Consider the following 15,354-nt stretch of genomic DNA (forward strand, 5'->3'; position numbering starts at 1 on the left):
TGGCATTCTGCATTCTCTTAATTCATGAAAGATGGGAGAGGACCTAGGCCATTGTGGGTCATGCCATCCCTGGGATGGTGGTTTGGATTCTCTAAGAAAGCAGGCTGAGTGAGCCATGGGGAAGCAAGCCTGTAACACACACACACACACACACACACACACGCACACACACCATGGCTGTTGGGAACATGAAGATCCTGGCACCCACTGATTTCCAGGGAACCCAGGAATGTTAAGAACCCAGGGTTGTTCATTCAAAGCGAAGGATGTTTTTCCAGAAAGCCAGGAACTGGAAGTGATTAATAGCCTGGTGATCTGCATTATCTGTTGGGCCATACACAGCTCCTACAACCGGGACAGGAAGATGGCCAGCAATCTAAATATGACTCTTATAGTCGGGGGCTCCCCAAGCTCCCACAACCGGGACTGGAGATAACAAATAGTCTAAGTGACCCTTACACTATCTGTATAGCCAGAGGTTCCCTCAAGCTCCACAACCAGGACCAGAGGTGGCTAATAGCCCAAATGACCTCTACACTATCTGTATGACCAAGACCAGGCCTCCTTAGGCCTTTAAGCTAGTACATGTATCTCTAGAACCCATATTCTTGAAAAATATGGCATGTACCCTGAATCGGGTGTCTATGTAACAATGCTTCTTTGTGTACCAGAAACTGTACTACACTAGGAAACCTTTTTTTCCAGATTATACTGTGTCTAAATTAGTTGGGAATAAACTGCCAAAAGTTGGGAATAAACTCCCTGAAGTCTTGATTTGGGGTGACAATGTCAATCTTAACTGACGGTTTCATTCTCATCTATCCGAAGTTCACTTCCCTGCTGGGATACCTGCAGGGTTCTCCTCAAATGGCCTCTGCATCGTCTCCTGCCTCCAGGTCCTTGCCCAGTTTGAGTTCCTGTCCGTCCTGACCTCCTTCCTTTCCTCCCCAAGCTGCTTCTGTCATGGTGACATGCTTCATCACCACAGTGGAAACCCTAGTCTATTGTACCCATGTAGGGTTTGCGGTGGTATGAGGAAGGCAGGTGCCTGCCACCTTCCCATCATTCCTTTATTTGTAACTTCACACACTAAAGAGACCAGGAAGGATGTGTGGCCATCCACATATCGCTTTGCCTGTGGATTTCCATGGGACACAGACGACTCGCGAGTCACAAAGTGAAGACTCCCTGCATCCCATGGCTCCCACTCATTAAGAATACGGTGATTCCACCAAACACAACAGACAGCAGGAACTATCGCTCACCCTCGCTTCCCTTTCTTGGTGTGCACAGCAGAGCAGGGATGGTAACAGAGACTTCCACTGTGCTAACCTTCTGAACCATTTTTAGGAATGTGAGCTAGCTAGTCATTCCCACTAACTCTGAATACTTCCATAACCAGTGGCTGGCTTGTTATAAGCCATTATCTCTGTGAATCCGGGCCACCAGAGCTAAGGATATATTTGATTAATTCTAAAATGTGGACTTTCCCCCTGACACACACATCTCTTTGATTATGACAGACAGAGCATCATTACTTCCTGGAAAAATACTTTTGTGTTCTTAGAGATACATAAAATAGTATGTCATTCCAACAATAAATGAGCTTTTGATTTGATGAAATAACTAGATGTATCAGCATGCAGGACCTTGTCGGGTGCTCAGAGCTAGAAGGCTGAGGGACAGGTAAAAGAGAGGCACCTCCATGCCCAGAACAAACTGCAGCCCTAACTTATATGAAGGAAACTCTTTCCACTCCCAAACTCTGGGCTCAGGGATCTGAATTAGGCTCAACACAAAAGTGGATGTTCCCATACAGAAAGATAAAGTCTGAAGATGATCCTTTCCCAGACAGAAGACAGGCTTCACTTCCAGATTCACTGAGACTTAGGGTCACAGGGTTACTTTATTTTATGACTTCTAGGTTTGTTTCTATCACCTAACATTTATAAAATGATCCTTTGTGTTTCAGATACTGGACAAACAAAAGAAAAAAATCATCAGTAAGCAAACCAGGTGCCCCTAAAGTATTCAGACCATAACAGACACAAAAATAAGTTAAAGCCAGGAGATGAAAACAGTACGTGTAAGGAGACAAAGGAGGAGCAGTGATTCTACCACAAATTCAGGGATGTTTCTGGAATAAGGGAGGACATGTAAGTAGGGACAAATGTTCACCAGCAGAGAGGCCAAGCAGTCTGCAGCCTGTGCCACTGTGCAGGGTGGGACCCCAGTGAGGACACAGTTTCTGTAGAAGACTAAGATAAAAAAAAAAAAAAAAAAAAAAGTCCCGTGTACCTCACTGTAACACTCGCTCTTACTTGTTGGGATATTTGATCTTTTTGTGAAACTCCGAGACTGTGTTAATAAAATTAATCTTGGATTAGGGGGCATAGCCAGTAACTAGTTGACAAGAATTAGCCATAGAGAGGACAGAGGACCCAGGAGGATAGAGAGATGCATAGGAAGGAGTAAGGAGGGACTCAGAATGTTACAAGCCTTTTTGGTTTGGGGCGGGAGGAGAGATGCTCTCTTGCTGAGTGTCCAGCTAAAAAGGAAGGCCAGCTGGTTGCTTCGCAGCTTCTCTGATCTAGCAGGTTTTCACCCCAACATCTGACTCCCGGGTCTTTATTGGTAAATAAAACATCTTAGATAAAAACAACACACTTAAGGGTCTCACTATGTATCTGTACTTGACTTTAACTTTCTGCAGCTTTCCAAGCAACCGAATTACAAGTGTATGTCACTACATCTGGCTCCAAGGGTTTAGTTATTAAACATAGATCTGACTTTGAGAAAGAGAGTTCCACCAGGTAAAAAACAGTCTAGAGCCAGGGAGATCTTCAGTAGGGAACTCTCAGAATGATACACTGAACACTAAGAAGTCTTACACTACACACCAGGGAGGGTTGGACCAAGCAACCCCTACGCAGTATCTGATGAAGAGAGGACGATAGCAAGAACTACTATCGAAAGCTCCCTCCACATCTGATTCCCAGGTACCCTTACGTGGAGTCCAGCAGAGTCCCATCCAGGAGCGAGGCATTGTAGTGGTATTTCAGGTAATCCCCCTTCTTACTCAGCACAGAGCAATCAGGAGGCTTGTAATGGGACGTGATGCTGATGGAATCTGAAGGGTTGTGGAAGTCAATCACATGGATGTCAAACACCAGCACAGCTGAGCCAGGAATATTCCCTAAAGGGGAGACACAGGGAATCAATGAACAAGCCCACCAAGGTACAGCACACTTGCCTCCCCAGTACTGGCAGGTGCAAGGAACCCAGGGGCCCAGGCATGAAATTGAAGGGGTACTAGAAAAAAGAAGCCAGAAGGAATGTCAGACGTAATCATTTTGCACTTGAAAAAGAAAAAAAAAACTGGGGCACAGTTGATAGGAGTCATGAAACTAATTATTATGAGTACAGCTTGAATTCAGCCCATGGCCCCAATTACTAAGCAAGAAAAGAGGCATGGCTCAGTGGAACACAGGTCAGAAAACTCAAGTCTATGCCAATGAAGGCCCGCCCTGTCCCAACAGAAGAGGCAGCATGGAAATGAACTGTAGGATAACAGTAGGTCAGTGTCCAACCTACTACTCAAGAAAAGAGAAACTCATAAACTTCATAGAAGAAACACAGACTGTACCATGCATACCCCTTAGGTTAGCATACCAGAATCAAAAAGTATCTAAAACGCATCCAGCTTGTTCCACACAGGGTGGGCATAATCAGGCCCGGCACAAATAAAGCAATTAGATGAGTGCCTGGTATTTAATAAGCACCTACTGCTTATATATATACTTGTGAATACTTGACATAATCTTCTATTTTCAATATACAAATGGGAAAACATGGGCACAATCTGAGGTTTGCCCAAAGTTAAGAGTTATGGAGAAATTTGTGTCTTTACCATAAGACACAGCTGTGGCTGTCGCTGCTGCGTTTGTGGAATTTTGTGGTTTTATAACAGGTCTCATCAAAGCATCTGCACCCGCAGTGTGACTCCACTAAGAACCACGAAGTGGTAAGCGTCACTGAAGCTGAGCAGGGCTGGAGAGACAGCTTTGCAGTTAAGCGCACTTGTTGCTTTTGAAGAGGACCTGGGTTCCATGCCCAGCACTCACACAGTGGCTCACATCCATCTATAACTCTGGTTCCAGGGAAACCAATGCCCGTTTCTGGCCTTCTCAGGCATTTCACACGTGTGGCACACATACATGCATGCAAGCAGACACTCACCGATATAAAATAAATAAATCTTTTTAAAACAGAATAAAACTGAAGTCAATCACTGAGGTCAGATCTCCAGCCAGTTCCCTATTTAACTTCACTCAGCCCTTATTTGCCAAAGTAGTTGGGTGAAGTCGTTTTTTTTATTATCAATCATGAGTTTGGTCACTGGCCAGATGGCCTCTGGGCAGTTACAGCGTAAAGAGTAATAATGACTTTTGCTCTTGAGATGGGGAATCTCTTGGCTTAGTGATGAGACTCCAGTTAGGATCGGGATCTCTATGTGTTCATTTGTCTCCAAACCTCCACCTGTGCGGGAGTCTATGATCATCTCCTGTGCAAAGGATCCCTGAATCAAAGGTGGCTCTTCAGGACAGCTACTGATAAAGTTAGTAATAAAAAACATTGATGATAAATAAACCGTCTTTTGGAAGAAGCTGTAGGCAAGACAGTTGTAAGTCAGTGATGGCAGGACCGCATCTTGACCAGAACTGCTCAATTACGGGTACCTCTCGCCCTCTACTTAAACCTCAGCCTCACGCCACTAAAGATAGATATATGGGCAGGGGGTTTTCAGGCCACTTCATCCGTCCAGGGTGACCACTCAAGTCAATCTCATTGTTTCTCATCAATTTTTGTCTCTTTCCTTGGTATACTGGGGATGAGGCTGAACCTAACTTCCAAGGGCTTCCGGAGCTTTAACCTGAGTGACTTCAGTAACACTGTGAATATACTTAAAATGTGAATATACTTAAAATGTGAATATACTTAAAATGTGAATATACTTAAAATGTGAATATACTTAAAATGGTGAATATACTTAAAATGTGAATATAATTAAAATGTGAATATACTTAAAATGGTTAAAATAACTGTTAGTGTGTGTTTTTCCCTTCTCACTCATAAGTGGTTTTTAGACATAAAGTTAAAAAAAAATCATAACCCCAGAGAACCTAGATAACAAAGAGGACCCTAAAAGAGACATATGTGGATCTAATCAACAAGAGAAGTAGAAAAAGACAAGATCTCCTCAGTAAATTGGGAGCATGGAGGTCATGGGAGAGGGTAGAAGGAGAGGAGGAAGGGAGGGAAGCAGAGAAAAATATATAGCTCAATAAAAACAATTTTTAAAAAAGGAAGATATAGAACTACTATATATCTTGACTGTGGTAGACAATGATTCTCCACATATGATAAAATTAGTAAACCTGGAGAAATGTGAATAAGATCAGTGGATTTGATCAATATACACATCCTTGTATGAGATACTTACACTATGATTTATTAACATGACCACTAAGGAAACTAAGTAAAGGAGGACACCTGTTATTCTATAATGAATCAACAATTATCTCAACAAAAATCCAATCAAACAAAAAATGGTTAAAATGGGAAAGGCATGCACCACTATCTCTTTACTCCCAGCACTCAGGAGACAAAAGCAAGCAGACAAGCCAGTTTAAGGCCAGCTTGATCTATATAGAAAATCCAAACCAAAAAGTGTCTCAAAAAAAAAATCAAATAATGTAATTTTCCACCTCTGAATACAAAAAAAAATAAGGTATATCTAAAAAAAATCACATCAGAACCTTAAAAATGTCAGTCAGCAGCAGTAGGGAGGCAGAGGCGGGAAAATGCTGAGACAAAGAGTGTCTCAAAAAGAAAAATTAAAATGTGAGTGCCTGGGCCTGATTCTGGAATGTTAATAGCGGTCACAATCTTTTCTGAATTGAGAACAAGGTAAATACAGAGGCCTGGCCCACTACCACTCAATCCCTTAGAAATTACAGGTGACTCTCACTGCACCAACATTCGAGAACCTGTGGGCCAGAAAAGGGCCAGGGATTTCTTTTCCTAGGTGACTGTGTTTAAGAAAAACTATGGTTGGGCATGGTGGCGCACACCTTTAACCACAGAACTCAGGAGACAGAGGCAGGCAGATCCCTCTGTGAATTCTAGGTCAGCCTGGTCTACAGAGCACTAGATCAGTCGTCTGATCTACATAGCAAGTTCCAGGCCACAGGGATACACAGTGAGACACTGTTTCAAAAAAAAAAAAAAAAAAAAAAAAACACAAGGAAAAAGACTATAGTGAAGGCATGTGATTGACTAACCTTTCTCAGACATAGAGTCATAAGTAGGCAGACACTAAACTTGATTAGTGTAAATAAAATGATCCCTTTATGATGCACTGGGAAACAGCCTTCTACAGAAGAAAACAGAGTAAGTTTGAAATCTGCGCATTCCCGGGATCTGCTCCTAGCTTGCCAAGCACTCTGCTGATGACTAAGGCAACTTCTTTGACACAGACTTCTTGGTCAGTCGAGAGACAGACACACACCCACACTGTATTAGCACTAGGCTTGCTGGTCAAGCTCTAGGAAGTTAATGTGGGTCAGTCTCCCAGGTGCCCAGTTAACTCAGAGACACAAACATCCTAGTGAGGGCATCAATGAGGATCTAGGCTCTGTGTGGGCAGGGAGTTATTGTTGCTCTTATTCTCTGATGGGTTCCTAACACCCAAGCAGAACATGGGTGTGGAATGACTTTAATGCATCTTCAACAGACCAGAAAATTGGGAGTGCCTTCACCTGTAAAACCAGAGGACAGACCTTGAACCCTAAGGATTAGTCTTGAGCCCACAAAGAGCAGGTTAAGGCTGACAACAAAGGCTGCCAGTAGGCTGTCTGTCTGTCCCAGCAGAAAGCTCCACTTCCTAGCAGTTACTAATTCCCTTTGAGATCTCTAGAACTTCTGGTTTAAATTCTCAGTTCACTACATATGGAAACCAAAAAGCCGCTGCCCAATGGGGACATAGACACATTAGAAAGTTCTAGGTCTTGGTTGTGGCTCCATTCTATGGCATTAAGCAAAAAGCTCAACTTTTATGGGTCTTACTATCTTATCTACACAGCGATTATGGTAACACTTTCTGTTGTGTATGGTCGTGTGTGTGTAAGTACACAGACACACGTATGCAGGCCAGAGGGCAAATTCTGGTGTTGTGCCATGAACACTGTTGATTTTTCTGTGGGTTTTGTTTGTTTTTATCCTTTTAAGATATGGTCTCCTACTGTTCTTGAACTTAGCAAGTCACCTAGACTCACTCAGGGAGCCCCAGAGATCCACGTGTCTCTGCCTCCTTGGTGAACACACCAATACCGTCATATCTGGCTGTCCTATGTGGGTATTATGGAACAAATATCTGGTCTTCAAGTTTATATGACAAGCCATATTATAGTAACACTGCCCACAGCTGTTTCCAGTTTTCAGTGAGCTTTTGTGCAAGCAGTCCCAGAGGGCTCGGGGAGAAGGCTCAGTCAGCAAAGTGCCTGCCACACAAGCATGACAAGTTGAATTCAGATCTCCAGAACACGTAAAACTCTGGGCACAGAATGCATGCCTGTAACCCTAGCCTGAAGCTCATTTAGCCTGAACTGAATGGATGAGCTGTGGGTCCAGAGAAACTCGGTCTGAAAAAAATAAAGGGAAGGGCAATCAGAAAAAGACACCTGACATCAACCTCAGGCTTCCACCCAATGTGCACACACACATATACAACAACAACAACACACATACACACACACACACAACCCGACACAGCGGGCAAAGCAGCAATTATTTTGCTCACTCTCTTTTTCCCTAAAAAGTGCTTAAAAGATAGTAAAGCAGCAAACCAGATAGAAGCTTCCTTCTCTAACAAGAAAGCTGTACTCCAGAGCTGCAAACTTCAAAGTGTCCTCAATCCAGAGCTGTCCTTGAGGAACACAGCAAAACAGAAAAGACCAGAATGACTCCAGAAGTCCCACTCTGTTTTGCTAACCCTACAGGTGACACGCTATAACAAAACAAAATGTTGGTAGATGCTGTGAGCTCCATCAAGGGCTCATTGCTGACAATCTTACTGAGACCTCAGTGCCCGGCACTCCCGTGTGCTAAGAGGAATTTACAAGCTAGATAAAGCTGCATCCTACGTGTTTCTGGACCAGTACTCCAGGGATCAGCATGTAACCATTCCCAAAAGTCACTGAGCGCTAAGCCAGAGCAATAATGCAGTACCCCCCCATTCCCACCCTCACCCCCCACACAAGAGAGATGTGGGGTGTCCTTCTGGTCTGGGTGGCCGGGAAACGAAAGCACAGTCTCCGTTTACACAACACCTACGGTTTACACTTCAACATGGGATTCAGGATGGAGCAGCCTCTTGCTCATAACATTTATGATTCTTTGGAAGTTTCCCAAAGCCTCATTTAATTCTGTGCAGACCTCGGTCTCATACTTGATGGAGAGCCAAAAGGAAAAAATAGTTTAAGCAAATGGTTTTCATCTGTGTGTTTTTTTTTTAAGACAGGAAGGATCATTCCTCAAGCCGTAATGAAATAACACTCAGAAACTACCTGCTTCTGTGTATGGTTGACCAGAACTAAAACCTGGCACAGTGTAAAAGAGTAGTATCAAAACACTAAACGGGACAGGAAGCAAGGCCCATTTTACCTATTAATTTATTTATTTATTCATTTATTCATTCATTTAGTTCATTGCAGAGGACTGAACCCAGGGCCTCATGTATACTAAGCAAGCATTTTTACCACTGTATACTCCCCCATCTTTTTTCTCCTTCTGTCTCTGTCTGTCTCTATCTATCTATCTATCTATCTATCTATCTATCTATCTATCTATCTATCTCTATCTCTGGAACAGGGTCTCATGTAGCACAGATTGGCCTCAAAGTCACTATCAGCTTAGCGTAGTGGTTTGAATGAGAATGACCCCATAGGCTCATATATTTAAATGCTTGGTCCCAGGTGGGTGAAACCGTTTGAGAAGAATTAGAAGACACAACCTTGTTGGAGGATGTGAGTCAGTAGGGGCAGGCTTTAAGGTTTCAAAAGCCCATGCCATTCCTAGTTGATTCTTTCTGCCTCCTACATACACACCTAAGCCCTTAACTATTCATGCCACCATGCTTTCTAGGCCGCTGGCCTGCCATCGTGGACTCCAACCCTCGGAAACTGTAAGCCTAAAATAAATGCTTCTCCGAGATGCCTTGGTCACAGTGTCTTATCACAGCAACAGAAAGTAACTAAGACACTGAGCATGCCCTCTGACTCCTAAGTCTCCTGGGTGCAGAGGTGACAGAATGCATTGCCACATCTGGCGCTAGCTCGTATTTCTTTAGGTATGATCCTTTACGGCCCAGAAAATCAAAAGTTTGGGTCAGAGAGGAAAAAATTGCTTCTCAATTGTACCCTCTAGTTTCTAATCAGCTTGATGCTTTTTGGATCCTCTGTGAGGAAATCTCCAGAGAAAATTTTCAAGATCCATATTATATGTGAATAGAAGTCAGAAGAGGGTTAACAAAGTGAATATATTCAGCCAATGAGATCAGCCTGAATTCCAGCAATAAAAGGAATATAAGCCCATGCTAAAAAAAAAAAAAAAAAAAAAAAAAAAAAAAAAGTAAAAAACAACNAACTCAGCAAAAACTAATGCAAGAAGCCGGGCGGTGGTGGCACACGCCTTTAATCCCAGCACTCGGGAGGCAGAGGCAGGCAGATCTCTGTGAGTTCGAGGCCAGCCTGGTCTACAAGAGCCAGGACAGGCTCCAAAGCTACAGAGAAACCCTGTCTCGAAAAACAAACAAACAAACAAACAAACAAACAAAAAAACTAATGCAAGAGATAGAAATGCAGTAACAAAAACAAAGATAAACATGATTTCAAATATTAAATACTATATAGCTATTAAAAGTATCTGTTGACAGGGTGGTAAGATGGCTTGGCAATATTAAAGGTTAATAATAAATACCTGTTGGCATATAAAACTGTTAACAACAAACTGGAAGAGAGGGATTTCAACACAGTATGATGGGAAGATAATCTCTTTCGGGATATATGAGTGTGGGTAGACGTCTCCTTATTCCTCCTCTCTATCTTTGATAAAGGGTCTAGCTAGGTAGCCCAGGCTGGACTGAATTCTCCTGCCTCCCGAAAGCCATGAATACAGATATGTATTCTTATACTTAGTAGATACATTTCTTTTAACTTACAGATATATACAGATACACCCAAAGTACAGAAATACCTACTACTGGGATAACAAATTACATCAAATTTGGGGAGTTGAAATTACAAACACTGAGCTGGTGGGGGTGGGGGGGAAAAGCCCTTGCCTAGGATGCACAGGGTCCTAGGTTCCATGACCAGCACTGTAAGAGAGAGAGGGAAGGGAAGGGGAAGAGAGAGGAGGAAGGACAAGCAAACAGACGCAGTTCTGAAGTCAGAGGTACCGGCAGGGGCATGCTCCTTCTGGAGGCCTCAGAAGAAAGAGTTTCCTTGTCCTGTACATTGTGTCCTGTCTGCCCCCCACCCCAACCAAACGCAACCCACATCAGTGACTACAACCACATCCTCAGTCTCAGCCAAGCTTAGTTAGCTTCTCATCCAGCTCACATCCTGCCTCCCGCAAAGACATTCAAAGCATTCATTACAGGGCCATCTGGATACCCCAGAACACCATCCCTGCTTCAAGGTCCTTAATCACACCAGAATATACCCTTTGAATAAAGAAATATTCAGAGGTTCATGGACACTTTTTAATGTAATATGGACACTTTTTAATGTAATATGCCTACCACAGAAACACTAACCTCTCGTGGGGTGATTTAGGGAGGTTGGAGGTCCTAATCTTCTCTAATCCTAAAAATAAAATACATTTTTGCATCTATTTTTGTCTGTTTTTTTTTTTGTTGTGATTTGTTTTTTGTTATTTGTTTTTGTTTTTGAAACAAGGTCCCATTTAGTTCAGGCTAGCCTCAAATTTCTTACGTAGCCAGAATAACTACGAATTCCTGACTCTCCTGCTTCCACCTCCAAAGTGTTGGGATTGCAGGCACATGCCACCATGCTGAGCTAGTTCTACAACTATTTAAAGGAAGTTTGCTACTAAGGTGACAAAATGTCCCTGGAATTAAGGTTCTAGCTACACGACTCACTAAATTTGCTAATGTTGCCAAATTGTACAGTTATATAGGGGGATTTCTTAGTGTGCAAAATAAAAACCAAAAGGGGGGGGGGGATAAAGTTACACTTACTTTCAACCACTTTATTTAAAATAAATAAATAAATATAAAGGCAGTTAAAATAGAGTAAAATGTTGGGACTGCAGAGATGACCCATCAGTTAAGAACACTGGCTACTCTTCAAAAAGACCCAGTTCAGCTCCTAGCATCAACACGGCAGCTCATAACTGTCTTTAACTCTAGTTGCAGGGGATCCAGTATCCTCTCCTGGCCTCTTCAGACAATGCATACATAGTACACTTACATACGTGCAGGTGAAATACTCATACAGGTAAAATAAAAATAAATATATTGTATATAACATATAAGCATACATAGATAGAATCATAGATAGAGGAGTAAAATATTAATAATTGGTCAAACAAAGTAGAATTCACTGTAAATAAATAATATATATTATATAAATTTATATATTATTTATATAAATAAATATTTTGTATATAACATATAAGCATACATAGATAGAATCATAGATAGAGGAGTAAAATATTAATAATTGGTCAAACAAAGTAGAATTCACTGTGCAACCCTTTCAACACCGGTGTAGATTTTAAATTTTTCAGAAAGGAAAATGGGTAGGGCACACAGTTGCCACCAAACAGCTGTAGAATGACAGGCATCAGTGGGATGGAATCTTAACACTGCATCTGGCTTCCTTGTTTTGTCTCTGACCTGAGCAATGTAGAAGCAGCGTTAGTGAGGAGGGCAGGTAATACACACCTCTTCCTTCTTCTCCATAGCCCAGGTGGGGAGGGACCACAATCCTTCGCCTCTCTCCAATGCAAACACCAAGTAAGCCTTCATCCATCCCAGGAATCACATAGCCATGCCCAATGTACGTGTCAAAGGTGTGGTTCCGTGAGTAGCTAAGAAAGAAGAAGAAAAGGGTGAGGTCATTCATAAGGGACACCCACAGCAGCTGTGGAAATTACTCACAGCCCAAGAACGTGTTCCCCTGGAATGGGGAGCATGTGGGCACCTGCAGAAACAACATGCTATACTGACGATGTGTATGACCACATTATAAAAGGCATGGGAGTGAGAGAAGCAGCCACATACAGCAGAGCTGATGGGAGTTGCCTATCTCCTTCCCAGTTCCCTTTCGTCCCAGTACTAACAGTTCTCTCCTCCATCTTTCTTTTGAAATCAACTCAATACTATGAGTCTTCCTCTGCTTTTTCCTTCCCACTCATCCCCACAGCAGAGCATAGGAAGTACTATCAGTGTTTCCTAACTCCTAAAGTACTGTCTAAACAATGACGGCGTTCCGTTGATCACGTAATTTCACAGTGGGCCTTCCCTTTGACAGCAATTGTTTTGGGAGACAGTGCTCTTCTCCCTAGTAGTACTGGACTGAGCCTGGTGCCCTTAGCACAATTCTAGCAGACAAACGGGACACCTCGAGTTATGGAAGTCCAGGCCCTCTTGAGCACTGCGGACACTTCCACTGAAAAACTAAGGATGACAGTGAAAAGAACAAAAACAAAAACAAAACCTAAGCCCAGATGCACAGGTCCCAGTGTTAAAACATAAGGACTGTGTAAAACAAGTACAGCCTGACTCCATCAAGAATTGCCAACTCCACAGGGTGGCCCACATAGAAAATGAATCCGATGAAATCCCAGGGAAAGAATTCAAAAGAATAATTATTTATAAGTATATTCAAGGAAATCAAACAGAATACACACTCATGAATTAATAGAGAACAGAAATAAATAAGTGAAACAAGAAAGTCAATACAGCACATAAAAGTGAAATTTAATAAAGAGAGCTATTAAGGAGCCAAAGAGATGGCTCAATCGTTAAGAGAGAAGACCCCAATTCAGTTTGCAACATCCAGAGCAGCGGCCTAAACCTTCATGTACCTCCAGCTCCACGGGAATGTGGCCTCTGCAGATACCTGCACATATGTGCACATAATGTGCACGCCGACACACACACACATACATACATACATACATACATACATACATGTGATTTTTAACAATACTGAAAAAAATAAAAACTGAAATACTGGAAATGACAATTTCAGGATGTTCTGTAAGTTGCAGAGACTCACCAGCAGAGTAGCTCAACAGGAGGAAAGAGTGGCAGAGCTTGAAAACAAGGTGGAGGAACTGTAATATTCAGACAACAACACAGACAGACTGTGCAGTAGAACATGAGTAGAATAGTCAAGATCTATGGAGTATAATTTAAAACCCAAATCTAGGCACAGGAAAAGGAGAAGAATTTCATGTTCAAGGCAAAAAAAAAAAAAAAAAACATTTTCAATAAAATCATAGCAGAAATTTTCCCAACTCTAGGGGGAAAGGTCCCCAGAAATAGGTTGCACTTAGAATGCCAATTAGGCAAGACCAGAGAACTTTCTCATGCCATACTTACAATCAAAACGCTAAATATATAGAATAAAAATGCAAACAGAGGAAAATGCTTTCAACCCATAAAAGGGTTAATTTCTTCAAATCAATAAGGACAAATTAAATGCCAGCAATATAAAAATAGGCAAAAATAATAATAAAGGATATCTAAATAAATATTTGGAAACAGTAACCAAAGAACTTCAGGTTAAAATCATAGGTATGATTTTTCTCTTGAAATTTACCAAAGTTTAACTTGCTTTGTTTTGTGTTTTGAGATCAGGCTAGCATCAAAACTTGAGAAAAATCCTCCTGCCTTCCAAGTGCTAGGGTTGAAAACATAAGCAATCAAACCTGGTTCTTACTTCTAAATGATACCCAGAGAATGTATATCAAAACCTATAAAAAATATACGTAAGAGAGTAGACAGGAAATTAGAAACTGACATGATTCTATTTCAATTAAGAATATATTAAAATTAAATACACACACACACACACTTACATATAAGCTTTGGCCCAAAGATTCTTCTTGGACACATACTTGAAGACTTAGGTGCAAAAATAATTAAAACTCTTAAATGTCAAAGAGTAGTAAAACCATAAATGAGACCATAAATGGTCCCAAAAAAGAATTGATACCCAAGTTTAGGACAAAATCTATTATGTTAGAACAGGCGAGATAAAATTGGAAACTATGCAAGACCTGCAGAAACAATAGTTCCATCGTGTGGGCAAAAATCTAGTATGCCCAGAAAATAATCTGCCCACCTCCTTCCTTCCCTCTCTTCCTTCAACAGGGCAATCCCTATGTTGTCCAACATCTGAGCTCTAGTAATCCTCCTGCTTCAAACTCCCAATTAGCTGGGAACACAGGCACATACCACTCCACTAGGACCACCTTGAGTTCAGGAGTTCAAGATCAGTGTAATCTATGCCACTTCAAAAAAATTTAAAAAAAAAAAAAAAAGGCTTGGGTTTTCACTCAGTGTGAAGTGAGGGGGTTCAATCCAAAATTATAAACTTTCAAAAGAATGAAGAGTGAGAGAAGGGAGGAGAGAAATGGAAGAGGGGGGAGAAGAAAGATGATAAGGGAAAGAAAAGAAAGAGTAAGAGAAACACTTATAAAATGGTTACATTGGGGCTAGACAGAAGGCTCAATAGTTAAGAATACCGGTTCTTCCTGCAGAGGACCACGTTCAGTTCCCAGCACCCACATGGTAACTCACAGCCATCCATAACTCTAGTTCCAAGAGGTCTAATGATTTCTTCTAACCTCTGTAGACACCAGGCACACATGAGATACACATACATAAATGCAGGCAAAACACTCACATACATAAAACAAATAGATCTTAATTAATTAATTAAAATTGTTAATGTTAAAAACTAGAACAAATGAGGTAAACAAACAGGTACAATGATTATCTTAATTTATTACCTAGCTTTACTTTGAACCAGTGACTATTTTTCATTTGAAAAATTTAATAAAAATGTAGACAAGATCTTAAGACTAAGAAGGATGTTATCCCAATAAAAGTAATATCATAAAAAAGTCTCCCTTTGATGCTTCAGATACATAAACAAATGAGAAGTCTATTACGTCAGAGACAGGAGGTTCTGTCACCACTTGTTTATGGGAATCTCAAGGAGTGGTTTCAGAACTAGCCTGCCACCTGAATGA

At 41.5% G+C, this 15,354-nt stretch overlaps 1 protein-coding gene across 1 annotated transcript in view; it reads right to left on the reverse strand.

Annotated features, from left to right (window-relative positions):
* Positions 1 to 15,354, reverse strand: part of Fkbp9 (FKBP prolyl isomerase 9) — a 48,690-nt gene that overhangs the window by 8,679 nt on the left and 24,657 nt on the right. Inside the window, exons 6-7 of the mRNA XM_050132700.1 lie at positions 12,032 to 12,177; positions 3,010 to 3,196 (exon numbers count right to left, since the gene is read on the reverse strand). Coding sequence (XP_049988657.1) covers positions 3,010 to 3,196; positions 12,032 to 12,177 — 333 coding nt within the window. The remainder of the gene's footprint in view (positions 1 to 3,009; positions 3,197 to 12,031; positions 12,178 to 15,354) is intronic.

The sequence above is a fragment of the Alexandromys fortis genome, unplaced genomic scaffold, assembly GCF_014885135.2.
Source record: "Alexandromys fortis isolate MF-2015 unplaced genomic scaffold, M_Fortis_MF-2015_v1.1 scaffold_446, whole genome shotgun sequence".
Classification (NCBI taxonomy): Eukaryota; Metazoa; Chordata; class Mammalia; order Rodentia; family Cricetidae; genus Alexandromys; species Alexandromys fortis.